Raw genomic sequence first — 27,956 nt, 5'->3', positions numbered from 1 at the left:
GTGCTAACCACTTAGTCACCATGCCATCCTAATTATATACAGTGATGCATTATATTTGAATTGTGAAATTAATGCATGATAAAGGGTGCACCAACAAAGGGCAAAGTTTACTCACTCAGTCATTATCTATACCGCTTTATCCTGTATACAGGGTTGCGGTGGGCCTGGAGTCTGTTCCAGGTCACTACGGGCACGAGGCGGGGTACACCCTGGATGGGGTGCCAATTCATTGCAGGGCACACATAACAGGCAATTTAGGAACACCAGTTTACCTAACATGCATGTCTTAATTCGTTTACCCTTGTTTAAAAATAATTAGGTTTAAATTGTGTTGCTACAATCATTTTATTATGACTGTCCATTAAGCTTAAAATGGTGGTTGTAGTTTAATTAGATATATAGATAGCTACTTTATTGACCTTAAAGGGAGTTCTATTTTTATGAAAATTTATTGTTGAATAAATTCTTTACAAGCTGAAATCAAAAGTAAAACAAATTTCCATAACATGAAGAAAAAAAAACTTCCTTGAAAAAAAAAACCTTCCTTGAAAAAAAAAAAAATCCTTATCTATGACCTTCGCCCTGTTTATGTTTTGATCACTTCCGGGTATGGTAGACGAAAACAAAGCTCCAGAAATCCAAATTATGTTGACACTCAGATGTTTTTCCAAGATGAACGTTTTATTTTCATTGTTATTGTCACATTTTTCTTTTATTTTTGAACGGTCTAGGACGCAGAGTGAGCATGAACAAATCCCGAGAGTTGTCTTCTACGCTTGTTACTATAAAATGAGCGACATCTTAACCGTCCAATCAGTGGACGGCTTTACGTGGAACTTCTTAACCAATCGCAGTCAGGGAGGAGAGGTTTGTAGCAATACGGGTAGGAAGGGAAGATATCCGCACTAACCGGTGTGTTGGCAGATTTCCTTCGCCGGTGGCTGTGTCTGAGAACGGAGTGGAGTGGAGTGGAGTGGAGCTTTGGCTGTACCGACGTGGTGTGAACGATGGAATTGATTTAACCCACTTATCTGCTGCAGAGTTTGCTCCGGAACACTCCATCAGTGCGGGAAGTCAAGCTGTACGTATTTGAACGACATATTTGCGTCTTACACGTAAGTCTTACGTGCTTTATGTTCGAGTACATTACTGTCCTAGCTACTAGTGTATGCTAGATAATAGTTAGCAATAAGTGAATTTAACATAACCTACGTAAACTAGACATAAACATGTACACGATTAAAGTTATAACCTAAAACAGAATAGCAGTCACTGAGCTCTCTGCTATAGCCGATGTCACATACTACTAAAGTACTAACTAGTATGAATGATCAATAGGCCATACATGGTAACCATGGTAACCTTCCGTACTGTATTTACATACTACGTAGTACGGAAATACATATTTATGTAGCAATGGGATCCTTACTAGCTAGCACTCTAGCTAAAGTTCAATAAGTGATTATTTTTATTTTAATGGATAACATTTTAAAACATATTCTTAAAGGCTTTTAAATGTAATTATTAAAAATGACCAGAATTAAATCTTGGTGTGAAATGAATTGCTTCCTCATCATAATGACCATCAATGCATAAATGCTTTTCTTTTTATAATTGCACCTCCAGTGTCAAGAGTTCAAGTCTCTTCTGGGAGATATAGTATAGTAACTAACCTCCTAGTGTGTATGAATGAACTGGCACCCTGGAGCCTATCCCTGTAGACTTTGGGGCACATTATACAGGGTGTCAATCTATCACAGGGCGCACACACTCATGCTGTGGGCAATTTGGGAACACCAATCAGCCTACTGTGCATGCCTTTGGACTTTGGGAGAAAACCAGAGTACCCAGAGGAAACCCACCAAGCATGGGGAGAACATGAAAACTCCATGCACAAAGACCAGAATCTAACTCTTGACCCTGGAAGTGTGAGGCCACAATGGTAACCTTTAAGCCACCGTGCTGCCAGGTATTTGGCTTTTTATACAAATAATTTTTACTATCTTAATTATATTTTAATTATAATTTAAAAGTTCAGCCTTTAAAATTATTAGACATTTTGATACCTTGAGCTAAAATGCACCTTTAAGCTGTGTGATTATTATTTCTCAATGACTATTCCTTTATTTTATAAGGTCCCACATTTTACTATTGCTTCAACAAGGTGACATGGGTATCATTTATAACTCATCCAAATGTGCCGTATTGGTATCTGTGTAAATAAATTACTGCTGAGGTCTACAAATCAGAATTTCCTGTGTTGCGTTGAAACCAAGAGTGCTGATTTAATACTGTACTGTGTTTATGTAGGTCTTGCATGAATTCTAAAAGTGTTAAATCAACATCAATGATTTTACTGAGTGAATTTCAGGTAATAGGTCACCTTTAATTTAAAATCTGCGTTTTAATTGAAAAATAAAGTTTTAATATATCACATGGGCAATAATACTAAAATGGCCTTGATCCCTTAAGGTGCCTTCATATTTGTACGTTCTTAAGTTCCTTATCATATGTTTAACAGGATGCCTTGGTTGACTTTGTTAAAGCAAACAGAATTAAACGGAACTCTTGTAGTCTAAGGTAGGGCTGTACACAGTAATACCTCAAAAACAGTTTTTGCATGCGCATTAGCATTTTAAATACTTATTAAAGTCAGTGGGACAGATTAAGTATAAATAGGTCTAATTCACTTCATCATCAAAAGTAATAAAACATAAAGAGGGAGAAAGAGAAAGAGGGTGTAATTGCTGTTTTTTTCTTTTTCATAACCCCTTATTATGAACCAATGCATTTACTTACTGGATTTATTTTAGATACATAGCTGAATAGAAACATGTACAGTTCAGTGCAAGAAGTTCACCAAGTCATTCAGCATATTATAATAATAAATAATAATGCATTTTATTTAAAGGCGCCTTTCCGAGGTGTCACAAAACTAAAAGTTCTCGCTCCCATTGTACTTAAACGAATGAGCAGCGGCACGAGAGAAATAAAGTGAATCGATCTAAGAGAACGAGAAGGAGTGTAAATATTTAGAAGATCGGTGAGATACGGAGGAGCCAAACTATGTAGAGCCTTAAATGTAAGAAGCAAAATTTTTAATCAATACGGTACTTAACTGGGAGCCAGTGTAATTGCTGTAGAATTGGAGTGATGTGCTCGCGTAGAGGAGTCCTGGACAAGACGCGAGCCGCTGAATTTTGGACCAGTTGAAGTTTGCAGAGAAGTTTCATAGGAAGACCAGAAAGAAGAGCATTACAGTAATCAATTCGAGAAGTGACCAATGCATGAATTAAAATTGCTGTACTGCTCTTAGTAAGAGAAGGACAAAGGCAGATAATATTACGTAAATGAAAATATGCGGCACGTATAATGTTATTAACATGAGCTTCAAAAGAGAGTGTGCTGTCCAGAATGACACCCAGACTACTGACCTGTTAAAATGAGTAAATTTCAGTATCGTCAATAACTAAAAAAAGACAATCAGATTTAGCCAAAGTTGAAACCTAAGAGCCAAGCTTTAATTTCAGATAAACATTCATTTAAGACAGGTAAAGGAGAAGAACTAGAAGGTTTAGAAGATAAATATAATTGTGTGTCATCGGCATAGCAGTGGAAATTGATACCGTATTTCCTAAAAATAAAACCAAGAGGAAGTAAGTAAATCATAAATAAAAGTGGCCCCAAAACAGAACCTTGAGGAACTCCGGAGGTAACTATGAGTGATCTTGATTTACAATTTTTTATTTGGACATATTGATTACGACCAGTAAGGTAAGATCTAAACCAGGACAGGGGGTACCTGTGATTCCTATAGCTGCTAACCTGTCCAAAAGTATCTTGTGCGGAATAGTGTCAAACGCCGCACTAAGATCCAGTAGGACAAGTATAGTCAGAAAACCAGAGTCAGCTGCTACTAACAAGTCATTAGTTATTTTAACCAAGGCTGTCTCTGTGCTATAATGAGAATGAAAACCAGATTGGAAATGTTCATATAATGCATTTTTGAAAAGGTGTTCATGAATTTGATCTTTGACACGCTTTTCCAATATTTTAGTAGTGAATGGCAAGTTAGAAATCGGTCTATAATGGTCAAAATTTAATGGATCAGCCCCTAATTTCTTGAGATTGATGACAGCTGTTTTCATAGAGGAAGGTACATTCCCGGTAGCAAGGGAGGAATAAATAATTTTTGTGAATAATGAGGACAGTGACGGTAAACAGGCTTTAACTAAGCAAGTAGGTATTGGGTCTAGCTGACAGGTGGAAGATTTAGATCTTAGTATGTAATCACATATCTCTGCTGAAGATGGTAGGATAAAATTATTAAAAGTAGAGTGTATAGTCATTTGTGAGACTAAGAAACTGGGATCGTGATCTAAATCACTAGCAAGCAAATGCTGATTAATCTTATTAATTTTTTATTTGAAAAAGTTATAAAATTATTGCATTGTTCTGTAGAACACAGACTTAAAGGCAGGCTGTCTGCTGGACATGAAACCTTCTTGACTACAGAAAAAAGGGATCTAGAGTTTCCTTCGCTGGCTCCAATTATATTAGAATAATAGTCTGATTTTGCTTTAGACAAAGCTTCCTTATAGTGATACATATGGTCACTCAACAATTAGTATGAACATGTGTGGGTAAACTGTAAGCAATTATTCTTGATGAATGCAAATATTTGTGTATGTGTATATGTATGTAATATAGTAACACAGAGTACTTGACATTAGGCAGTCATGTAACATTAACTATAAACTTGAGATTTTTTAAATTATTATTATTTTAACTAACAACACAACAGTCATGGTCACAATTTAATTAGAATTTATTCAATGTACATGTATGTCTTCAATGTGATAGTAGAGACATGGAGAAAGGCCTCAGACCCTCTCTAGCCAACTCAGAAGAGTTAAGTTTTCATTAATGTGTTATAATCAAGAATTTTCAAGAAGCACCCACTCACTTACTCACTCACTCACTCACTCACTCATCTATACCGCTTTATCCTGCATTCAGGGTCTTGGGGAGCCTGGAGCCTATCTCAGGAGATTTAGGGCACAAGGCGGGGTACACCCTGAACAGGGTGCTAGTCCATCGCAGGGACTTTCAAGAAGCATGTGCTAGAAAATGGAATGTGGATAGGAATGGACAAATAAACTTATTGGAGGGAACAGTAGATAAAATTAATTTAAAATAGTAAAATACAGAAAACTGTGTTTGAGTATTTTGCAGGTTTCCAAATGGAATCACCTTTAAGAAAACAAGGAAACTTTAACTATCCAAACTTTTGATCAATTGTAGTAGTAGTAACATTCATAGCTGATTAGTTTTTCTGATGTAAGCCATGTGTAACAAACTATGCAGGTTAATCTAGACCAAGTTAAAGCTATCTACTTTAAGCTCACTCGTATCTGACCTTGCTCCAAGCCGTTTCCACATGTTTGTTCCATCAAAGGAGTTCTTGGGAGGCTAGTATTTCAGACGAGAAGCAGGCAGTCCGATCATGGCTCTGGCATACTGAAACAACTTCCTACCTCTATGCTATCCAGACACTACTGAAACTCTGGGAGAAGTGCATTAGTGCAACAGGAGATCATATAGAGAAACAAAGGGTGTTTTTACCGTCAGAAATGTGTCCTCTTATTCTGCACATCAAAAGTTCCTGTACGACTTTATGATTAAATTTCAGCGGTTACAAAATGTCCCTCTACTCCTTCCTTTAATTTGTAATTTGGTTTTCCAGTTGTACTACTTTTTTTTTCTAAGTACATAAACACATGTCCAACACATGTCCTAATAACTCCAAGAATGAAACAAAGTGAGGTGAAGGAGTGCCTCTTGAATCAATGACTATGTAAAATTGCTACTACATAAGTGAGAACATGGGAGGGGGGAAGAATGTAGTTACAATGTAACTATAAATAAATAAAAAGTAATAACTTATTAAGTATGAGTTTTTAGTGTTTGATAGTGCTTTGATAGATGGGGAATACAGTCAAACCTTGGATTGCGAGCATAATTTATTCCAGAAGCAAGCTTGTATATAAAATATCACTTATATATCAAAGTGAATCTCCCCATAAGAAATTATTGAAGCTATAATGATTCGTTCAACAACTAAAAAATATTAATATAAAAATAATTAATGCAAAATATAAAGTAGAGATAAAACAAATTAACCTGTACTTTACATTTGAAAAGAATTCAGACAGAACATTGTTTTCATTAGTGTGTGTCTGTGTGTGTGTTAGTGATGAGTTGTTAATGAATGATTCGTTCTTTTTGAACGAATCTTTAATGTGACTCAGAAGAACGAGTAGTCTCGGAGAGTGATTCGTTCATGGTCTACTTGCCGCACATGCGCAAATCATCGCAAAAACGCCGTAGGTTATGCATGGAAAACAGAATTGAAAGATTCTCCTTATTGAGTCTTCAAGTCCTGGGTCGTTTGTTCTTTTGTCAAGTGACTTCCATAGACGCTACACAGTGCAATAGATTCAAAAGAGCTTATGACTCAGACTGGAGGATATGAATGGGGAGCTACTCATTCTGTTTATTATAATATGTCCTTAGCTGCATTGTAATATTTTGATTACTGGGACTATAGCCAAAATCTGTGTATGTAGACGTATTGGGGGTCCATTTATTTAAAATGCAACATTTTATTGTATTTCTGATCGTTGAAATGAAATAAATGACTCAAAAAAGTATTCATTCTATATCATTTCGATGAACGAAATTCAAGGAACCGAGTCACTTAAAATGATTTAAATTTCCCATCACAGATATCAAGATCTCACTCGTTTATTAAGTTAAAATGTATTTAAAAATCTTGCAAAACGCTTGCAGACCAAGTTATCACTTTTAATACAAGGTTCCACTGTAATAATAATAATAATTAGGAGGTGCTGTTTGCATCAAGCCAAACAATACTGTTTTCTTATTGATTGATTATATTCTTGAAACCACACAAAGTATGCTTCATTCTTACCTAAAGCATAGGAGCAACCTTTTTTTTTTTTTTTACATTTTTATTTTAACTTTTATAGCTGCATAAGATTTTTTTGAAAGGGAATCTAATGATTTCTTAATCCAAGGAGAATCTCTGCTTATTTTAAACTAATGAATATTTTTAAAGATAAAGATTCGAGTTTAGGCGGCTTGTACAATTCATGCCGTGCTGTAATCTCTGTGTGTGTCAATCCTCTGAGGCTGTGACGGCTGGTCCTCGAGGGAGTGTACAGGCACAGGTGATCAAAAACAATGAGCGCAAAGCGTCCGCCTCACAGAACTGTGTGAAAATGCTTGCCAGTGTGGCAAAGGCCATTTAGCTTGAGCTCTTCCGTTGTTAAGCTAATCAATAATCCATACAGGTAAAAGTTCAAAACCCACTGCGCTGAAATTTGCCTTAGTCATGATTGCAAGGGTCAGCCGTTCCTTTCTATATAAGATCTGAAGGGGAAAGGTTTAAAAGAGAAGAGAAGAAGAAGTTGGGATCATTTTGTTCCTACATGCGAGGACATTGTACTGAATGGACAGAAGAAAGAAAGATGAGAGCCCAGCAAGGAGAAGAAAGAAGGGTAAATAACATTGAATCCACAGGTCTCTAGTGGCTTGTAGGTTGTACGACCAAATGTCTGCTGTTTAAAGTATATTTGTGGAATTTATCATTAAACTTGTAAGAATTTTATTTCTAAGCCATGTTGATTTTAGTTAATAAAGGGATACCTTCCTATTGTAAAAATTAAGCACTGAAAGAAGACATGCCAAATGCACTTTTAAAATTAAGCTGCTGTGCAGTCGTTCCCTTTTAGGCAAATGATTGCAGCAAGTGCAGTAAGTTCAAGATAGTGATTGTAGATGTTCTCTAGGTTCTCTTTTGTATCTTTGTGCGCTATAAAGCTGCTTAACCTGCACTCTTTTCATGTGTTAGTTCTTTCTCTATCTAACACCTGCTTCATAAATACTAGCTTGGGAATCCTTTGTAGTTTATAACACAAGCCGTAAATGGAGGAGTGCTTCTCAGTTTCAGTAAATCAAAGAACACTTTGTACCACAAGCCTGCAAGTTCAAAACATTTGCCTCCAGTCAAGTTTTTCTGAATGAGAATGTAAGCCTTCACAAGACATAAATCAAAAACGGTAATGATTTGTCTTATCAGTAATTATGCACTGTGTACATACATTGAAGACATAATTGCTCTGTAATGTTTGCCATGTAGCTGTGTTGCCCCTGTTATTTGATACTATTGTTTAGGTAATTAGACCCTAAGGTATGATACCTGGTTAGAGAATAAGGGAACTGAGACTAAAAAAAATACTCCTGGTTCGCTCTTGACACCTGACTAAAAAGTGCTAGTAGATAATGTGTCTTTTAAATATTATAAATAAATAAGCAGACAACAAATGTAATAATACGAAAGTTAATCTGTGCAATGGTTTAAACCATGCAAATATGCATTTTGCATGACCGTGAACTTGTGCAACCTCTTCATACTGCACGTGAGCATTGCCTCATGCACATGTGTTCAAAAGTGAGTGAGTGTTTTTATAGGAATACTTTGAATGAAAAAACCTTGTTCACGCCAATTTTCCAAATAGTATCCTGTAAACGAATGCAGTATCATTCATCAATTAAACATAATTCTAGGGATTGACAAACTGCTGGGGCATAAGAACAATAAATTTTGTGAATGTCACACTGATATTGTTCTAGGACTCGGTGTTTGTGTATCAGCAGTAGGGTTTAGTGATGTAACTCATTTACTGTACCGTGAGTAAAGGTTGTGCTTATCTACATTAACCTCTAGTACTCAAACTCGCAGGTTAACCCTCTTCAGTCTACAAATGCTTTATAAAACTATAGCCAAAATACATCAGAGTAACCAATTAATTAGACACAGACTTTAACCCAATGAGGCAAGGCAGTATATTTATAAAATCAACTGAATCATGGAATGACTTTGTGGCCCGAAAAATATATATGTGGTGCTGTCTGTATAATTAGTATCAGCTGCGCAGCAGGAGATATTTGCTGACCAGTCCTGACAGTAGGGTAACTTTAACCGTCTCCTAGATCTGATGATGTGTATTTGTGTAATGATTAACAAAAATTCACCATGGAGTTGAACACTGATTTTATTGGGTCATCCATTCAAGTGGTAATGAACACCAAAATCTTTTTAGTACAAATTTACTAGTCTGTTTTTTCTTCCTTGGAATTGGTCATAAGGCTAACCAGAACTTGCCGTATGGCTTTGCGGGCAATAAAAAGTGTCAAATTTGTGCTAAATTCACCATAGTTATACCAGCATACCATACCAGCCTGATTTAGCTCTGTAATACTGCAGAAGCTTCATGTATGAATTTCCGCATAGATTTGGAATGCATTTTTCCACGGAACAAGAGTTGTGGAATTTGGCCCTGATTTGTACTCGACAAAAATGTACTCAACACATTTCATGGTTTGTGCATAACAAGAGAATTTATAACAGCCAAGACCCATTGTAATGTACTTATCTGTACATCAACAGAACTGAAAACCTGAACTATCCCTTGGTACTGGGGCATGCATGGAAATCTGATAGTCAAAGCACAACATAAACAACATTGCGTAGGCAAATATAGCCTTGACTTATGGTTATAAAACTCTTTCTCTGTGACTTTCTTCCTCCACTCCTTCCAGCATATTGATTACAGTCTCTCTTTTTCTCTTTTCCCTTTAGCACCAACACTTAATAACCTGATGACCACCCGGATCTCCATGCGGTCCCTGCCCTCCTTGGGCTCCATTGGCAATGCAAGCTCTGACCCCCGTTTCCATTTCAAATGGAGGGCTATCACAGTGGTAACTATACTGGCCTTGGGCCTGCTGCTCTATCTGCACCAGACAGCAGGAGGCACTACAGAGGAAACGCCACTCTCTTCATCAAAGCATCATAGTGAGGGTGCACGCTGGCTTGTTAAGAGTGCGACGACAAAAACGGCGGCCCGTTACAACCACACCTACCCTCTGAGCCCGCCAGAGCGCACACCAAATGGTGTCCGTTACCGCATAGCTGTGATCGCGGACTTGGACACAAACTCGCGCAGCACAAAGGACAATACCTGGTTCAGCTACATGCAGCGAGGCTACCTGCTAGTGTCAGACAACGGAGAACACTTGGAGATCGAGTGGGACCCAGTCAAGGTGGTGCTGGAGAGCCATTTATCAGAAAAAGGGCGTGGGATGGAGCTTTCAGACCTAGTGGCATTTAACGGGCATCTGTACAGTGTAGATGATCGGACAGGCGTGGTTTACCGCATTGAAGACAACCGGGCTGTACCATGGGTCATCCTGCCTGATGGAGATGGCAGCGTTTCCAAAGGTGAGAGGGAAAAAAAAATAGGAGAGTTAAATTCAAAATATATTCCCATTTGTCCTGTCAGCTACCATGTCTACACAAAATTTTCCAAGACATTTTAATGTTGTTAGAAAAAAAAAAACGAAAGGAAAATTATTTCATGTCTTATTTTTCTTTGTTTCAGAGGCAGTATATAGTTAAGTTATAATTTTTAATGTTTTTATGGTAAAAAATTATAATTTTTAATGTTTAAACTAAATGCACCATATTTGCAAAAGTAAAAAACAAAGCAAATGGCATGCAAACAACAGAATATATTAATTCCATCCATCCATCCAGTTGGATAGAACATGCATTTTGCTTTATTTTTAAATTTTTCCTGGGAAAGAAACTACACCGACACATAATACTAAAGATGTTAAATTTTTATCCTTGTGTTAACGCTGTGAGCAGGTTTTAAGGCAGAGTGGCTGGCAGTGAAGGATGAGCACCTGTATGTCGGTGGGCTGGGAAAAGAGTGGACAACCACCATGGGTGAATTCGTCAACAACGACCCCCAGTGGGTCAAAGTCATCGGCTTGCAGGGTGACGTGCACCATGAGAACTGGGTACCCCATTACGTCGCACTGAGGGGTGCAGCAGGCATCAAGCCACCTGGTAAAAAAAAAAAAAAAAAAAAAAAAGATCATAAAGCAAAACACACATCACAAAATAAGGTTCTAAACCTGGTGCAGTTAGTTTCAATGCTAATGACTAGTTGCTTCGTGATTTGGCTATATAGACCTCCTTAATATATCTTTTCATATATAAATACTCAAAACATGACTTGAAAAGAAATCCTAACAAATACAAAAGGTGCAACATAAAAAATAGCACTCAAACTTGGTAGTGAGACACTAAACTTTTTAGAGAGACTATTTACAGTTTTGGGACCCAGATGATAAATGAGTGATTCTTACCAGCCAGCTGTTATCCGACCCACAGAGCAATATGGAATAAACTCATTCTAAATCTTGCTGCCAGGACACAGCTGACCTCAAGCCATTAATAAATCAGTATAAATTAAATAAATGGCAAGCAGAATGGGAACTGTACCAAAACAACAAATTATTTGAAATAAACCCAGTGTTGAGAAAAAGATGCTTTTACCCCTTCGAATCAAGACACGACCATGTCGTATATACAGTACAAGGTGCCGTATAGGCAATACAAATTTAACCCATGTGTATTAAAGGATGAAAAAGCTCCAAAATGTTAACACTGTAGCACTACTCTAACCATAAAGCGTATACTTTTGACCTGCTCAAGTTTTAATAGCATAAGAAAACTATTTCTACCAGAACAAGATTTAAAAAACATATTCTGCAAGACAAAACCAGAACAACTTTTACATTTTTTATCAAAAGTGCACCTAAAGAACCTAATGTAAAGTCCTGTTCTTCTGGCCAAGGCCATGTTATAATGTGATATTTGTTTATTTCTATTTATTATTTGTATTTACTTTTCCCACAACTCTTTAAATCCCTTACATTACAACATAATATTATATTGGTTTGAATAAATCAGTTCAAGGTTTGATATGTATCTGCAATGAAATAGCCTGGGAAGCTGATATGGCATGCTCCTAATCCTAGGGCATTTACAGGGACTTTTCACAGAGGTTTTGTAATGTTACTTATTAAACACACTTTTGCTGAATGTGCACATTAAAGAACTAACTAATTCTTGTTTGTTAGTCCTAATAAAGGCTTCTTAAATCTTTTTCAAAAATACAGATATTAGCTCATTTACATACAATTATATACAGTTTTGTACATATCGGGTGACTCCTTCTTTGTTTTGACAGAAAGAAAGCTGCACACACATACGCACACACATGCACTCCCCAGATGGAGCTGCAGTCCTGCCTCTTTTTAATCCACTTCGCCTGAGAAGTCACCTGTTATTATTGACAATTTTTACCTTGTTGAAGCTGTCGTATACAGTACTTTAGGAGCTTCTGGACTATAAAAACAGTTGGTGAGCTTCTTTAAAATGCTTCGGCTTCTATTCAAACGAGCATGCCAAGTGAGCGATACCGAGAGTGCTAACAGTGTGAAAGCACCTGCGCAATGACATGTTGACCTTTATTGTAAAAGGTTTTCTGATTTAAGCAACTGACTTGAATGTTCATGCTTATGTCTCTGAAACCTACATGCAGTAACAGTGTACACAGGACTAAACTGAGTGCAAACACAAATAGTGTGCGACGAGTGTAAAATTAAATTTACTTTAAAATTAAATGTGTACACTAAATAACTAGGATCATATGAACAGCTGAGTGAGTTGTGGTGAAATTTATGAGTAAATACTTAAAATAATACTTTAACTTGTTTATTAGTACTACTACTATGGGGGGGTGTTGTGGTTAGCATTGTGGCCGCACACCTCCAGGGTTGGGGTTCGAGTCCCACATTCGGTCTGTGTGCACGGAGTTTACATGTTCTACCGGTGCTTGGTGGGTTTTCTCTGCGTACTCTGCTTTCTTCCCACAGTCCAAAGACAGGCAGAAAAGGCTAATTGGTGTTTCCAAATTGCCTGCAGTGTGAGAATGAGTGTGTGAGTGTGTATTGTGCCCTGCAATGGATTGGCACCTTGTTTAGGGTGTACCCCACCTTGCCCCAAGTCTCCTGGGAAAGGTTCCTGGGATGAGCAATATAGAAAATGAATGAATGTATGAAGATAGTACCACTGTTAGTTGTAGTAGTAGTGGTAGTAACTAGTATTTATATAATAATAATAATAATAATAATAAATAATAAAAAAGACCACATGTACATGCAGCCTACTTCATAAGCAGTTCTAAGCTCTTGTCCTTCCTGTTTTTTCTTAGGTTATTTGATCCACGAGTCAGCAGTGTGGAGTGAGCGTCGTCAGCGTTGGTACTTCCTCCCTCGCCGCGCCAGCCCCGAACGCTACGAGGAAACAGCTGACGAGCGCCGTGCCACAAACCTGCTTCTGACCTGCACCGCTGATTTCGGCCACATTTCAACGTCCAGAGTCGGGCGGCTGCTTCCCACTCACGGCTTCTCAGCCTTCAGGTTCGTTCCCAAAACCAATGACCATGTAATCCTGGCACTGAAGTCTGAGGAGGACGCAGGCAAAATCGCTAGCTACATCACAGCATTCACACTGGACGGACGAGTCCTGATGCCTGAGACAAAGATTGGAGATGTGAAATATGAAGGCCTGGAGTTCATCTAGTTGAGCAGAGAAGATTAATTTCTCATGTAGGAAGTCACTGGGTATGTGACCATGTGGGAATCAGTCCGTCAGATGTAGATATAAAATGTCATGAAGAGATCCGTTTATTTTATATATTTCTATATGAATACTGTACCCTGTATGTTCTCATGGAGAGCCGCCAGCAGAAGCACCCAATACCTGTGCTGTCATGGCAACGGAGATCAATGAAGTTGACGGGAAAAAAAGACATAGCTACACAACAAGCTCACAGAGCTTACACAAACTGTGTAGTCTTTAAACTTTCCTCAGCAACAGTGCTGCTAAAGACTCAGGATTGGTTTTTTGAGCCAAAACGCACAACATGGATTAACTCTAACCAAATGGAAATGACACAAAAGGCAAATATGTCTTTTATTATGTGAACTTGAAGGATGAAGAGGAATCATTTTCTTTTCAGTGTCCTTTTATTTATAACATTTTAATAGATCATGCAAATATATGTAAATTGCATTAAAGTCACCCAAAACATATTTTGAGCCCCAGGTTTGTGGTGGTTTTATAATAACTGCTATCATTCAAAACAAAACAGAAAAACACTTTTACCCTCATTGGACATTATCCTGCACATATCTCATTATATGCAAATTGTTACTACATCCAGTAGTAGAGAGAATTATAATGTACAGTAATAATAATAATGAACAATTTTATCAATAATAATTAGTAATAATCAACTAGTCAGAATGCTCAGAATATAGTTTAATAATACAATATTTTACAAGGTTTAGGGTGACTTTAACAACACCGTCTGAATGAGTGTTTTGTCTTTCTGATTTATTCTCATGTTTTTAAATCCTGCTGAAATGCATATATGCTCACTGAATGTTTCTCTTCTGAGTTGTGGCTGTGATCATTAATATTTAATAGCCTTTATCTTAAACAGGAAATTAAAATTAAGATGCCTAAACACTTGAGTTAGTCAAAACTATTATTGTCCCTAATTTGTCCCTGACCATTTTCAGCACTTTTTCAGTTCATTACCCTGCAGAGTCTGCTCATTTTCCCAGACAAAAAAAGAGTTGCTATTGGATCTTAAAGTTAACCCTTTCCCACATGCTGCCTTTGTGAATATATGAGCATTTTAATCTGAAACATGTATTCGCCGATTGGGATTTTTGTTATAAGGGGGCACACCGAAATCTCCCACTGCCCTCCTCTTTTCCACGTTTTTGTTGAGTTACAAAACAATACTCTTCTACCAAAACAAAAATTAACAAATCTAGTATAGAGAGAAAATAACATGGTACTGCAACTTTTTAAAACACAAACCAAAAACAGCTACAAGTTATACAAGAATCAGAAAAAATCTATTAGAAAATGTATCAAAATAAATGTAAAAAAAAAAAAGATGAAAAAAATGGGAGCGGGTTTAGTCATGGGTTAGACAGTGCAAAAAGTTAAGAATTAATGCCTGCCATCTACCGGTGCATTTTCTCTAATAGAGCTTCATATTCTACCAGGATAAATCCAACGGCACCCCAAAAACTGCTGCATCAAGGAAGACATGAATATTAATGATAAGAATTACAGGCATAGTTTTGATATAATCACACCAAAACCTATGTAGCAAAAGATTATTCAACTTCTATACCGCTTATCCTGTATACAGTAATGTGGGAGTCTGGAGCTTATCCTTGGAGAGTTGGGCCATGATGTGGGGTACACCCTGGACCGAGTGCCAATCCATCACACAGCACACACACATGCATACAAAACAGGCAATTTGGGAACGCCAATGAACCTAATTTGCATGTTTTTGGACTGTGGGAAGAAAACCGGAGTAGCCTGAGGAAAACCACCAAGCACGGGTAGGACAAACTTCAGGCAAAGAACTGAGACGGGACTTTGAAGGTGCGAGGCCACAGTGCTAACCACTACGCCACTGGGACTTTCATGAAAAATAAACTGAATATTATTCACATAACTAATATAATGCTCCCTTTATACATATATAAATATATATAAAGGTTAATATGCCATATACTGGTATTATTAACAAGATAGTTTGGCAAAGATAACGTTTCACCTTATATACATAGCCTTAGCAATTGTCTGAACAGGAATAACCTGTTCAGAATAATTTTTACTTGTAGAATAATTACTTGAACTGTACACATAAGACCTACTGTATTCAGGTTACTACACCCTAACGAACATGTTACTTAAATTACAAGGTTTATGATGTCATTTCTCACTAACCGTGGGTTAAATTTAATTAATTTGGTTAGCCTAGCTTTGCAAAAATAAACTCTATAGAAAACTTGCACATATTAAACTTGTATGAATTTTATCTCTTGCCCTTTCCCACAATGCTTTTTATAAAGACCATTCCCTATTCACCCTGTAAAATGAGTATACAGCATTTAACATATTGACGATCCACATATAAACAATCCACATGATCAAATGTAGTGTTCTCTACCAAAAAAATCTACGTATTTGTAAAAAGAAAACCTGTATTCATCAACTCCTATTTCATGCATTTTCCTTATATTCCTCTTGGGCCTTCCTCTTTTTATCCTGCCTGGTAGCTCCATCTCTAACATTCTCCCTCTGATATACCCCCCAAACCATCTTAATCTGTCCTCTCTAACTTTGTCCCCAAACCGTCCTTCCTGCACTGTCCCTCTAATATACTCATTTCTAATCCTGTCCATTCTTGTCCTTCACAAAGCAAATCTCAGCATCGTATATAGCAGCTGTGTCACCTCAAACTCTGCTTTCTGTCAGCGGCAACGTCTCCAAACCGTACAACATTACTCGTCTCACTAAACTTTCCTCTTTCTGTCTTGCCGAAACCTCTCTGTCACAGATCACTGCTACTACTCATCTTTACTCATTCCACCCTGCCTGCACTGTGTGGTGAGGGAGGACATGCAGGAGGTTGGAGTGACAAGGTTGAATATGATAAACAGAGACAAGAGTTAAATGGTCCGCTGTGGCGACCCCTACTAGAAGCAGTCGTTACAAGACTTGTATTTCATGCAGGTTTTATAATAATAATTTTAATGTCTTTTGTTCAAACCATTGCAGAATACACTAATGCAGTGAGGACATGTCAAAACGAGACAGATATGCAGCAGCTATTATGTGTCACTTCCTACTGCTAATTAAAATAAAAAATTTGATTTTAATGAGATGAAAACTATTTGTTTTAAAAGAAAGTGCAACATTTTATTTAAGAAAAGAAAAATGTTAACCCTCCTAACTGCTAGGAGTTAAATACTCCAAATGTAATACCAATACTGCTGCGACAGTAATTGTTTGAATAAGCATATTTTCATTGTTGCATGGTGCATCCATATCCTTAAATCCCACCGCAAATAAAAATAATAAATTAACCCAGAAAATGTCATTCGAAACGATTAAGCCATCACTCAGTACAACAGAACTTTTCCTCATGAGACTTTCGTTGTGTGTGCAGCACACAGACATTCAACAATTTAACTTTCCCCCAAAGCCAATCAGAGGTTTTATCACCTAAAAAAAAAACAACAACACTGTTTAACCCTTTATGAAGTTTTTTTAAACACATCTGCAGCATCCTTGTCAAAGTAAAACTTTTATTTTTCTATTATTTCTTATTGTTCAACGATAAATGCACTGTATGGCCTTAAATCAACATCTTTAATATCTGTGAAACACAGATCCTTATTCACAGCTTTGTTCCCATGACGACCAGGCCGGCTTGTAGTCCTTCCACTGTAAGCACTTGGAGCAGGCCCAGGGTCCTGAGAAAGTCCATCATTCTTCGGTCGCTAGATCTGAACTCGCAGAAAACACCAGACGAGCCTGAGGAAGCAATTAAGAATATAGACGTGTGTGTGTTTGTGTGTGTGGTATTGTAAAACAGGGCAAAAAGCCAGACACTGACTGTTTTGCACATATTACATTCGACTAAACAGATTTGAATACATTATTTCTCATTGCTGTAAGAAGTGCCTTACTAACATACCAGCCTCTTGTAGTAAAGAGAACATGTTGCCAATCAGGCGCTTGGCCGTGTTCGGATCTGGAACTCTTGGGTGGATTTGAATAACCATAAGAGAGGGGAAATCTCTCAGCATCGTTTCTGGATACTACACACAAATACAGGAGACAAAACGCAGCAGTTTAATAAATAAATTAATTAAAATAAAATGATATTAAATCAGCCATATCATTTTCAATACTCTGATATCCGGAGAAGACTTTCTACACTATTTGCTGCACAATTACGCCTAAAATTAATTTAATTATTTGACTCATTCAATTTAGGAACTGAACATGTACATTTTATAATTTTTTTTTGTAACAAATCGGAACACTGTCATATTGTCTTGCACATTTTAATCACCCCTTCCCAATATATCTAAACAATGCTAGTGAGGACTAGTCTCGTTAATCAATTTCATCCTTTCAATGCTAAATATAATTGCCGCTAGAGTACAAGTAATTGAAGTGTAAAAAAAAAAAGTTTATGGGCTGCCATTTGATCCCACCCTAATGATAATTAGTTTGGCTGTGGAGCAAAATTAAGTTTCTCCAGTCTCATACTCACAAAGAATTGCTAATTAAAACATTAATTCATTCACTCATTTATCTTCTATACTGCTTATGCTGTACAGGGTCTCAGGAAGCCTGGAGATTACATCAGAAAACTTCATGAACACCCTGGACAGGCTGCCAATCCATCGTCAGGCACATATGCACATGCCACACACACACAAACCATGATTATGGATTTTTTTATTTAATGCACCAGTATCAATGACACATGATACCCATGACTAGCAGATGGCATGGTGGCTTAGTGGTTAGCACTGTTGCCTTGCACCTCTGGATTCGATTCCTACCTCTGTGTGCATGGAGTGCATGTTCTTCCTGCTTGGTGAGTTTCCTCCCACTGCCCAATGACATACAGATTAGGCTGATTGGTGTTCCCAAATTGCCTATAGTGTGGGAATGAGTGTGTGAGTATGCATTTGTGCCCTGCAATGGATTGGCACCATCATGCGAGTCTCCTGCATTGGATTGGCACCCTGTCCATGGTGTACCCCACCTTGTGCCCCAAGTTTCCTGGGATAGACTCCAGGTCCCCACATGACCCTGTATACAGGATTAAGCGGTATAGACTATGAGTCAGTAAGTGAATGATCTATGACTAGCTAACTGTCATCAAGTTCACCAATATTAGTCAATATTAACTAACTGCCGGATCGTGAGTGTGTTTAAAATACGCTTAATTGAACCTGTGTATTGCAAAGTTACAAAGTTCAGCGTTTGTGGTAAAAGGCAGGAGGTAGTGGTGTTTGTTCTCTCTGTGGTTCTTACCCGGGATGTGTCCAAGGCTGTCTTTGCATCAGTAAAGGCTAAAGCGTAACCACAGACACCGACCTCGTCCTCCAGCACCAGGTCACAGTGTTTAGATGGAGCAATCTGACTTTCCACCAGCCTGAGAGAACACAGGTGCTGATGTAACTACATACAGGTGTGTATAGCAGCTAGCCTTATGTGACTAAATGTCCTGTCGTTAAAAATACAGTTGAGTGAAAGTGACTGTATAATTACCTGTCACCAAGTAATGCAAGCTGCTGTAGTGGCTCACTCTGCATCTCCTTGGATAATTTCAAAACCTCAGCCTCCAAAGTAGACACAGACTCAATCAATACTCAGTCATAATGGATGGAATCTCCAAACAATCAATAGGTAGCCTAAAGCATTTGTGTTTAAGTGTAAGAACAGACTAGAAAAGCTATAAATCTATAAGTCAGTCACCTTATCTTTGGGGGTACATGGTCGAATAGTGTAGACTCTAGTGGCAGGAGGGGTACGAAACAGATCTCGGTTCCCGTGGCATGGAAGCATCCTCTAGACAAGTCGAAATAAAGCAATATTTTACATTGTTTATCATTTAATTTACAATCAAATGATAAAGGCTAATGAACTCTCTACCTGGAACTCTCCAGAAAGTCCCCCTCTGAAGCCCCATGGTTCCGGGTCATCATTTATAATTTGAGATGGAGGAGCTTGACGACCACCTGTTTTCAAAAACAGAACAGATATAAATTTATATCAGTCAAAAACAAAGAGTAAAATGCTTTATAATTATTATATTATAAATAAGAACAAAGGAGAGTGGATGTTAATGTGGATTAGATTTCAGACAGAGTTGTTACAGCTAGGTTTTGCAAAGTAACAGACTTCTTCTCTTTAAAAAAAAAGTTGAGATGATCCAAATTAATCATCTGGATTATTTCTACTGGGTTCCCGTTTGCGGAGCATGTCCACTTTACTTGATCATTGAACTGTTATGTATAAACACAGCCATGACATTCCAAAGCAAAATATTAAGTCTGATATCGTGCAAGTTCCTCATGTGCAACCGGGCCAGCTCTGGCTCCTCAGGGCATGAACTCTGGGGGTGTGCTGTGGTGTCCGGCACTAGGACATTGGCAGCGGATACTTTGAGTGCTGTGCGTTGCAGTATGGGACCTCCATGGGTTAAGACTTGTTTGTCTGGCGACTTCTATAGGTACTTGATCAGACTGGGATCTTTTTCCATTTTTGTTTTTCTTTCTTTTTTTTTTTTTAAATGTACATTTGATTTTCTGTGGGATTGGACCAGACGAGCTGGCTTTTGGTTCCCATGGGCATGGGTGAGGCTTGGCTGCCATGATCCTGTCACCACCCAGTTTGCTGGTATATAATTGATATTCAGTGTTAATGTGTTAATTTTCTGGCTGATCTGTGTATATTTTTAGGTTTATTGAAATGATTTATTTGTGATTCTTTATGATACTAAATAGGAAGCCTTTTTGTGCAGTTAGAGAAAGCGCCTTAGCAAACTTTTAACAGTAGATGGCAGCAAAAAAATTATTCCAATTAAACATTCCAGATGCTGTAAAAAATTCTCCAGAAAAAAATATATTTTTTTCATTACTCAACACTAAGATGAACCTTATGCTAAAGAAAGCAACACTAAATAATCTATTAGGTTGTCCAAAAATTGTTGAAGAACATTTTTAAGATACTGGAAACTCTTACAATTTATTCCATCTTCATCTGATGAGTACCTACCCAAACTGCCGACGAACGCTCTGGCTAAGGACACACCACTCTTTATGTCACAGATGTAGTTGTACAGATCGTACAGAATAGTTCTGTTGGGTGCATTCGACAGCCTGTTAAACATCTGGACAACTGCAGAACACAAGTCTTCGAAGTGCTCAGCTCTCTCTCGCCATTCTTTGGCCTGTGAGGAGATTTAAATGATATATTTTTCATACCTTTTATTTAAAAACTTGTCATCATATAGAGACACTGCCAAAAGAAAACCAAGAGAGCAGAAATTTGTGAAGCTCCCTAGCTGGGAATAAAGAGATGGCATATTCTCTCTCCTCAGTCAATTACAGTTGACAGTAGCCTATTGTGAGAGGAAGGGGACAGACAGATAGTCGCTCTCCTCCCACAGAGTGTGTTATGCTGCCTGATCATACAGGCTTTGTGACTTTCTTGCCCTCTCACTCACCTTGGTGTTCTCGGCTCCCACAGGGCCAAAGGCTGCAGCGTCACTGTTGCTTCTTAGCCACTGCAGCTCTTGGAGCATGTTGAGAGCAGTGGGGCCGTATTCATAGGGCAGGTAGAAGAGATCGGAGAGCAGCATTAGGTCGTCCAAGGTAAGTGGCTCGGCAGTGTACAGTGGGTTCTCTCTGGGCCCTGGCACGTATTCATCTGTCTGCATGGGCTCTTCATCTGACTCTTTCTTTGCACGACCACTGCCTGAGCGGGACACTGCACGCACGCGCACACACACACGCTATAAAATCAGCACAGATTTAATTTTTGCCTGAGAAATAATGAAGTCATTTCATTATAACCAGTTAATATAATAAATATAAGTACATGACTAATTATGAACGTTGTACTAAATATGCTGTCGATTAAGCAAAATCGCACGAGCAAGAATGCTCATACACATACTGTATATCGGCATGGTAAGTCTATTTGGTAACAGATGATCTATTATGTTATCAACCACAGCACTTCTATCATAGTTCCATTTATAGCCTACAGAAACTGAATATGGACAGTTTACCATCAGGTTGATCAGCCACTCCAAACTCAACCAGCCAGTCAGTCAGTGCGAGCCGCAAAGCCTCCTTGGGATTATAGTCAGATCCCTGATCTTCACCATCTGTTCAAAAAAATCATGATGTAACAGAGACATTTATAAAATATAAAACCAGTCTGAATACCATTTATGTAGTCATAAATACATCAAGAGTAGCTTACATCAGACAACCAATTGTCCAAGCGTTACCAGCTTACCCATAGCAACATCCTTCTGTCCCGTGTTGGATTTGCACCAAGTGGCTAGTGTATGAATGGCCACGAAGTTGGGCTCAAATTCACAGTTGGGGTTAGTGAGTACTCCTCTGAGTTTAGGAATGAGTTCTGTGGGCCGGTTCTTGAAGGGTCCCATGAACAGCCGCTGAGGGTCATAGTCATTCGCATGGATGTTGTCCCAAATCACTGGCGGCCTTCTTAGAACACCAGACACCTCCTCTATAGACTCCACAGAAATGTCATTGGACACCACTTTTGGCCCTGAGAGAGGTGAAAAGCAAAGTCTTAAAGAAACAATAACTTCAAGCTCCTTTAATTTAAAACACCACTCTGTATCTTTTTTTTTTAATAAACCGCCTGGCGTGTAACCCTGTCTCGTGCCCTAAGTCTTATGGAATAGGCTGCAAGCCCCCTGCGACCCTGAATACAGGATAAAGTGGTATAGATGCTGAGTGAGTGAGTAAGTGAGTGAAAATCAACACTTAGATATTTAAAGTGGAACTGTGGAATGCAGGATAACAAAATTAAGAAAAATAAAATCAATTCCAGTTGTCCAAGGTGGTTCATTAGGAGAGTGCTGTACTTGTACATCTCAAGAAATGGAGATAAATGGAAAGAGCTTCTGATCTTACCAGTCCAGAGAATATCAATCGCCGGGAGGAGTTTCTCTCCGACAGTGAGTAAGTATGAAGACTGGCTGACATTAGGGGTACAGAATGCTGCACAGTAATCTAGAAAAGAAAAAAAATAGTGTATAGAATTATTACCTACTAGGAAAAAATGCGTTTTCCTTGATCTGTTTAAAATATATTGCTTGTGGGTTTTTTTTTTCCTCACGAAAAAATAAGTATTGTTTAGGATGCAATTTATGCTAAATGAAATGTAAAAAACTACTCATGCAAAGTATCCGCTGTAGATTTATCATTATAAGTAATAAAAAAGAAAAAAAGATTATACAAACATTGATATTAAATACTGGCTTAACTCTGCTGATGAAGAGGTTGTTTGCTTTTTCCATGCTTTTAAGGTTAATCAAAAGAAGGATAGTTGCTTCTTTATTTTGAATACACGTCCACTTACTACACACTTATTATAGGTAGGGTCCTGCAATTAATTGACATCATTGTTACCTGTTGGGCAGAAGAGAAAGGTCTGGGGCTCCTGCAGGTGCTCATACACCTGGTTGGTGACAGACACCTGTGCATGAGCAAAGGAGCTAAAGGCCTCCTTATCAGCAGCACACATTTCTGGCTCAATGTCATCAAAAAGCAGGGCAAAGGATCTGCAGCCGAGCTCGCACACCTACCATGCACAGAACGGCAACTGTCATTAAAGATTAAACTACTCAGCTGGACATTAAAACGCTGAGAATTATGGGAAATTCTTATCAGTGATGTGTATCTGTGTGATTAGATTGATGAAATTCTTTCAGTTAATTATTGAGCATATGCACGTCTGAAATCAGGTCATGTTACCTGACTTAGCTTTTTCTTTAGAGCAGCAACCTCTTTAGGGTTTGAGAATGTAATATCCAGGCCGGGTGAGATGGCATAGACGAACTCGATGTCATGTTCTTTCGCAGCAGAAATGAGTGTGATCAGTTGCTCTTTAAAGACACAAAGGAAAACATTACATAATATTATATTTAAAAAGATGAGATCTTATCACACTATGCATTACTTTCATATATGCAGAGTTTGACTTAAAATATTTAATAACTCTTGAAAGGTCAGCCTTTTCAAACATGCAAACTCTACAGTGCTAATCACTTGCCGCCAGGTTCCCTACCTGCCTCCTCTGAGGTATATAGCTCTCTCCAGTACATTCTGTGTTTGTAGTCATCCTTTGGGGCATAAAGGTATGTGTTCAACCCCCATTTCTGCTCCCTGGGTTATTAAAAAAGAAATATAAAGGTTAAAGATTTTAAAGGTTTATTTACCCTTTTAGAACACATTATTTCATCCTTTTATCAGGTTAACACACCATTTAGGTCACTTTAAAATATAGTCTGCTACAGAAGTATTCATCACCTTGACACTTGTCAAATGGTAAGTCTTAACCTGATGCTACCACTACCATGTTTCACAAAGGTCAGTTTTGGACAAAGTGACTATATTATTAATTAATCTTGGTGGGAATCAATATGTTTGTACAGTAAGTCAAATATCTGTAATGTATAGTCTATAACAGAAAGTTGTGAAGTTGCTCTTCCCCTGTTTTAATAATCAACAGTCACCACTATGTCTGGTGTATGATTGTCTTGTGAATAGCTTGTTACATCTAAGCAGTAGATCTCTCCCGACCCTTTAGACATTCCCTTAGCCTCTTTGCTCCTTCTCTGATTAATGCTTTTCATTATGGTGTTTGTTCGCTGGCATTTACATAAAAGGAATATTTATAGAAATCACATAACACCTTAACTGTTTAACTAATTGCGTGACTTCTAGTGGCAACTGGTTATACCAGAAATCATTTAGAGAACACAGGAACAGGGGTAAATACTTATGCAATTACAGCAATGTCACATGCAATCTTTTCTCTTATGTATCTTAAATATATAGATATATATAAGGGAAATATTGCATGTGACATTGCTGTGTATATATACATATAGTATATACTACAGAAAGGCTGACCTCTGACCTCAAAAACAAAAAAATTTGCCAGTGACCCCAAACTTTTGAACAGTAGTGTGTGTATATATATATATATATATATATATATATATATATATATATTGTGGCGTGGGCGGGGCGGCGGCTGACGACCAGCATGCCTTGCGGGGATGTCGGTGTGTGTTCACCATGTTGGGGAAAGGTGTTTGGGTTGGTGGCTTCGGCCCTGTTTGTGTGAGGGGGTGTGATGTGTGAAATGTGCTCCAGTTCAAGCTAGTGCTGAATTGGATGTAGGCTCCTGAGTGAAGGTGCTGCTCATGCCATACCTGCTGTGTGCTAAATAAAGTACTCCCAGCCATTGCATTGGGCAGCAAATAAGCTCACTCGTCTCTCCAGCATTCTTCCCGGCGTAAAAACGCTACATTGGTGTCAGAAGTGGGATGGAGAATAACGGGTTCGAGCGCACAAAGGAGGACCTTCTAAAAATCCAAGCGGGCCGCCGAGTAGCGGAGCGACTACTCGCGCAGAAGAAGCGTTTTCCTGGCGGAGCTAGCGCGAGCACACCACGTCAACCAACGCGGAGCGGGAAGCAGAAAATCCCGGCGCTGGATCTCGGGGCGGAGGCTGGCGCTGCGCAAGCGCCGGAGCAAGATACAGCTCCGTGCGCCGTTAGCCGGCAAAGCGACCTGCCGCTGCGCGAGGCCGAGCGCGCTGAGCCCATATCGGCGGCACATCGCGGCGGAAGAGCCGAGCGACCGCCCGCAGCTCAGTGGCGCTCGGTTCGTGAACCTAGCCGGGGACAGGGCTACCCGTCGCGGCTAGGCAACGAGCAGCTCTCCGACGTTTCGCGGCGAGGCGACGGCGCGGGTGACCGTAAGGAGGCGCTGCGCGAGGTCGAGCGTGCTGAGCCCATAATGGCGGCACATCACGGCGAAAGAGCAGAGCGACCGCCCGCAGCTCAGTGGCGCTTGGTAGGTGAACCTAGCCGGGGACAGGGCTACCCGTCGCGGCTAGGCCTCGACACCGCTTCCGAGATTCCGCGACGACGCCGAGGCCAGGGACCGCCGGACTACCGCTGCAACGTTCTCAGGCCTGAGGGACAGCCGGACTACCGCTTTAACGTTCTCACCCGCTAAACTAGCGCCGGGTGGACGGTTGGGGAGCCCCGCGGGGCTTTACATCGACTGTGTGCCGGACGGCGTCTTACTGCGGGCGCTCGTGGACACCGGCTCCACTGTTTTCCACGGGTTGTGGAACTGTGAACCGCTCATCGCCAGGCAGAAGGGCCCCACCCAGCGCTCGCGGGCACCGCAGCAAGACTTTTGGGTGGGGGCACCTATGGGGCGAATGGGCGTGGACACTCACAGCCAGCTCGGCTCTCCGATGTCATCTACCGGGTGCGGTTGGCAGGGCGGGCACAAGTTTTGCCCCACCGGGACCGTCTTGCGCCTCACCAGCCGCACGCCGGGGAGACATCGAACTCTGTGGAGGCCGGACCGCCTCAGGACTACGTTCGCGTTCATCCCTCACCTGCCAAAGGACGCCGGCGTTCCCTCCAAGGCGAAGTTCGTCATGGTGACCAGGGACGGTCACAGCTCGGGTGGGGGCAGTGTGGCGTGGGCGGGGCGGCGGCTGACGACCAGCATGCCTTGCGGGGATGTCGGTGTGTGTTCACCATGTTGGGGAAAGGTGTTTGGGTTGGTGGCTTCGGCCCTGTTTGTGTGAGGGGGTGTGATGTGTGAAATGTGCTCCAGTTCAAGCTAGTGCTGAATTGGATGTAGGCTCCTGAGTAAAGGTGCTGCTCATGCCATACCTGCTGTGTGCTAAATAAAGTACTCCCAGCCATTGCATTGGGCAGCAAATAAGCTCACTCGTCTCTCCAGCATTTTTCCCGGCGTAAAAACGCTACAATATATATATATAGATATGCAAAAGGGGCTTGCAAAAGTATTCATATCCTTTGAACTTTTCTCACATTCTCACATTATAACCATATATATTATTATATTAGAGTAATAACCTGCCTAATAACAGTGATGTACTGTGTGTTTACTTTCCTTACCTTTCTATCACAACATTCTGTCCAGCATTAACCTTTTCATCACTTCTCTACACTATCACTTCTATTTGATCAGACTACATGCACCAGCCTTCACTCCTCCTGTGCCTCAGTGAGCCTTGGCCGCTAATGACCCTGTCGCCAGTTCACCGGTTATCCTTCCTTGGATCACTTTTGGTATGTCCTGACCAATGCACGCTGGGAACATCCCACAAGAGCTGCAGTTTTGGAGTTGCTCTGAACCAGTTGTCTAGCCTTTACAATTTGGCTCTTCTCACAGTAGCTACATTTTCAATATCTAGTAATCACGGTGGCTGGAAGTGGGTGGTATATACTGTATTAGACAACAAGTGAACTTTTTTCCCTTACATTGAATTGTTGGAAGAAAAAATGGGCAAGCATAAACATATGAGTAGCTCTGACATGGGCCAAATTGTGATGGACATAGGACTGGGTCAGAGCAACTCCAAGACTGCAGCTCTTGTGGGATGTGTGTGGTCTGCAGTGGTCAGGACCTACCAAAAGTAATTCACTGGTGACAGGGTTATGGGTGGCCAAGGCTCACTGATGCACATGGAGAATGAAGGCTAGCCTGTGTAGTCTGATCAAATAGAAGCGAAGAGAAGTGATAAAAAAAAGGTTGTGATGGTGATAGTATAGTGTCCAAACAGACAGATGAACGTATATAAACCTTTTACTACCTTCTAAATAGCTCCTTCCTTTGCTCCATAGTCCACGGACGTCCATAAAACCCTGAGAATTTAAGGTCAAAGTACAGACAGCTTTTAATCAACCCATTATTACCAGTTTAACAAGTTTCTGCTAAAACAACATTGTGTCATCATCATCTCTAACACAGTACAGTACAGTACAGTATAGTATTGTTCTCCAGATGTAACTCACCTTCCACAACACCACTGAGGAACCTCCTCTCACTGCAGCTCATCTTGGACATCGTTACTAACTCGGTGTCCTAAATACTCTTTGACAGCAGATTAATTGAACGAGTGGTAAACAATGCAGACAGCTCGCCCTAAACACTCCAAATTAATGGCATCAGGAAATGTTGTACTGCTGACTCTAAACTTACGTTCTCTTTTTATTTTAAATGCATCAGAAATCGTTTTAACCCAACAACACGACCCAGCCTGAGCTCATCCTAGCTGTTTATAACGCACTCCCCTCTCCGCCTTTACAATCTGCCCAGTTCCTCGTTGCACTTTGTATTTACATCTACTGCGCATGCGCCCAACCTGTCACGCAGCAGCCGTGGAAAGTAGCAAGCACCGCCCAGCTAAGCGTTTTAAACTGACTGCGCATGCGC

At 39.6% G+C, this 27,956-nt stretch overlaps 2 protein-coding genes across 4 annotated transcripts; one reads left to right on the top strand and one right to left on the bottom strand.

Moving 5' to 3' along the window:
• Positions 1-879: 879 nt before the first annotated feature.
• cant1b (calcium activated nucleotidase 1b) lies at positions 880-14,539 on the top strand. 3 transcript variants are annotated; one of them, XM_053513692.1, is made up of 4 exons: positions 880-1,081; positions 9,728-10,369; positions 10,799-11,002; positions 13,218-14,539. In XM_053513692.1, the coding sequence occupies exons 2-4, from the start codon at positions 9,748-9,750 to the stop codon at positions 13,586-13,588; spliced, it is 1,197 nt and encodes a 398-aa protein (XP_053369667.1). In that variant the 5' UTR covers positions 880-1,081; positions 9,728-9,747; the 3' UTR covers positions 13,589-14,539. The 3 variants fall into 3 exon arrangements, with proteins under 3 accessions (XP_053369667.1, XP_053369666.1, XP_053369665.1); XM_053513691.1 differs by having other exon boundaries at positions 880-1,115; XM_053513690.1 differs by lacking the exon at positions 880-1,081 and adding an exon at positions 7,401-7,583.
• Positions 14,540-16,893: 2,354 nt separating this feature from the next.
• On the bottom strand, positions 16,894-27,843 carry ogal (O-GlcNAcase like). The gene is made up of 16 exons (XM_053513902.1): positions 27,536-27,843; positions 27,334-27,385; positions 23,747-23,844; positions 23,434-23,564; positions 23,089-23,260; positions 22,591-22,689; positions 21,941-22,219; positions 21,708-21,806; positions 21,141-21,403; positions 20,690-20,864; positions 19,565-19,650; positions 19,388-19,480; positions 19,181-19,251; positions 18,944-19,064; positions 17,586-17,709; positions 16,894-17,422 (listed from the first exon to the last, which is right to left on the bottom strand). Exons 1-16 carry the CDS (start codon positions 27,585-27,587, stop codon positions 17,286-17,288), a joined length of 2,052 nt encoding a protein of 683 aa, XP_053369877.1. The 5' UTR covers positions 27,588-27,843; the 3' UTR covers positions 16,894-17,285.
• Positions 27,844-27,956: the final 113 nt, after the last annotated feature.

The sequence above is a fragment of the Clarias gariepinus genome, chromosome 15 (genome assembly GCF_024256425.1).
Source record: "Clarias gariepinus isolate MV-2021 ecotype Netherlands chromosome 15, CGAR_prim_01v2, whole genome shotgun sequence".
Classification (NCBI taxonomy): domain Eukaryota; kingdom Metazoa; phylum Chordata; class Actinopteri; order Siluriformes; family Clariidae; genus Clarias; species Clarias gariepinus.
The sequence above is the reverse complement of the archived record's forward strand: the minus strand, read 5'-3'. Positions and strand labels throughout refer to the sequence as shown.

Excerpts from the sequence above, each read along its gene's own strand:
- ogal (XM_053513902.1), bottom strand. The coding sequence starts at position 27,587 with ATGTCCAAGATGAGCTGCAGTGAGAGGAGGTTCCTCAGTGGTGTTGTG. Across the intron at positions 21,404-21,707 it reads AGTGGCTGATCAACCTGATG|TGTCCCGCTCAGGCAGTGGT; the intron begins GTAAACTGTCCA and ends GCGTGCGTGCAG. Across the intron at positions 20,865-21,140 it reads TGGGAGCCGAGAACACCAAG|GCCAAAGAATGGCGAGAGAG; the intron begins GTGAGTGAGAGG and ends ATCTCCTCACAG.
- cant1b (XM_053513690.1), top strand. The coding sequence starts at position 7,535 with ATGGACAGAAGAAAGAAAGATGAGAGCCCAGCAAGGAGAAGAAAGAAG. Across the intron at positions 7,584-9,727 it reads AGCAAGGAGAAGAAAGAAGG|CACCAACACTTAATAACCTG; the intron begins GTAAATAACATT and ends TTTTCCCTTTAG. Across the intron at positions 11,003-13,217 it reads AGCAGGCATCAAGCCACCTG|GTTATTTGATCCACGAGTCA; the intron begins GTAAAAAAAAAA and ends GTTTTTTCTTAG.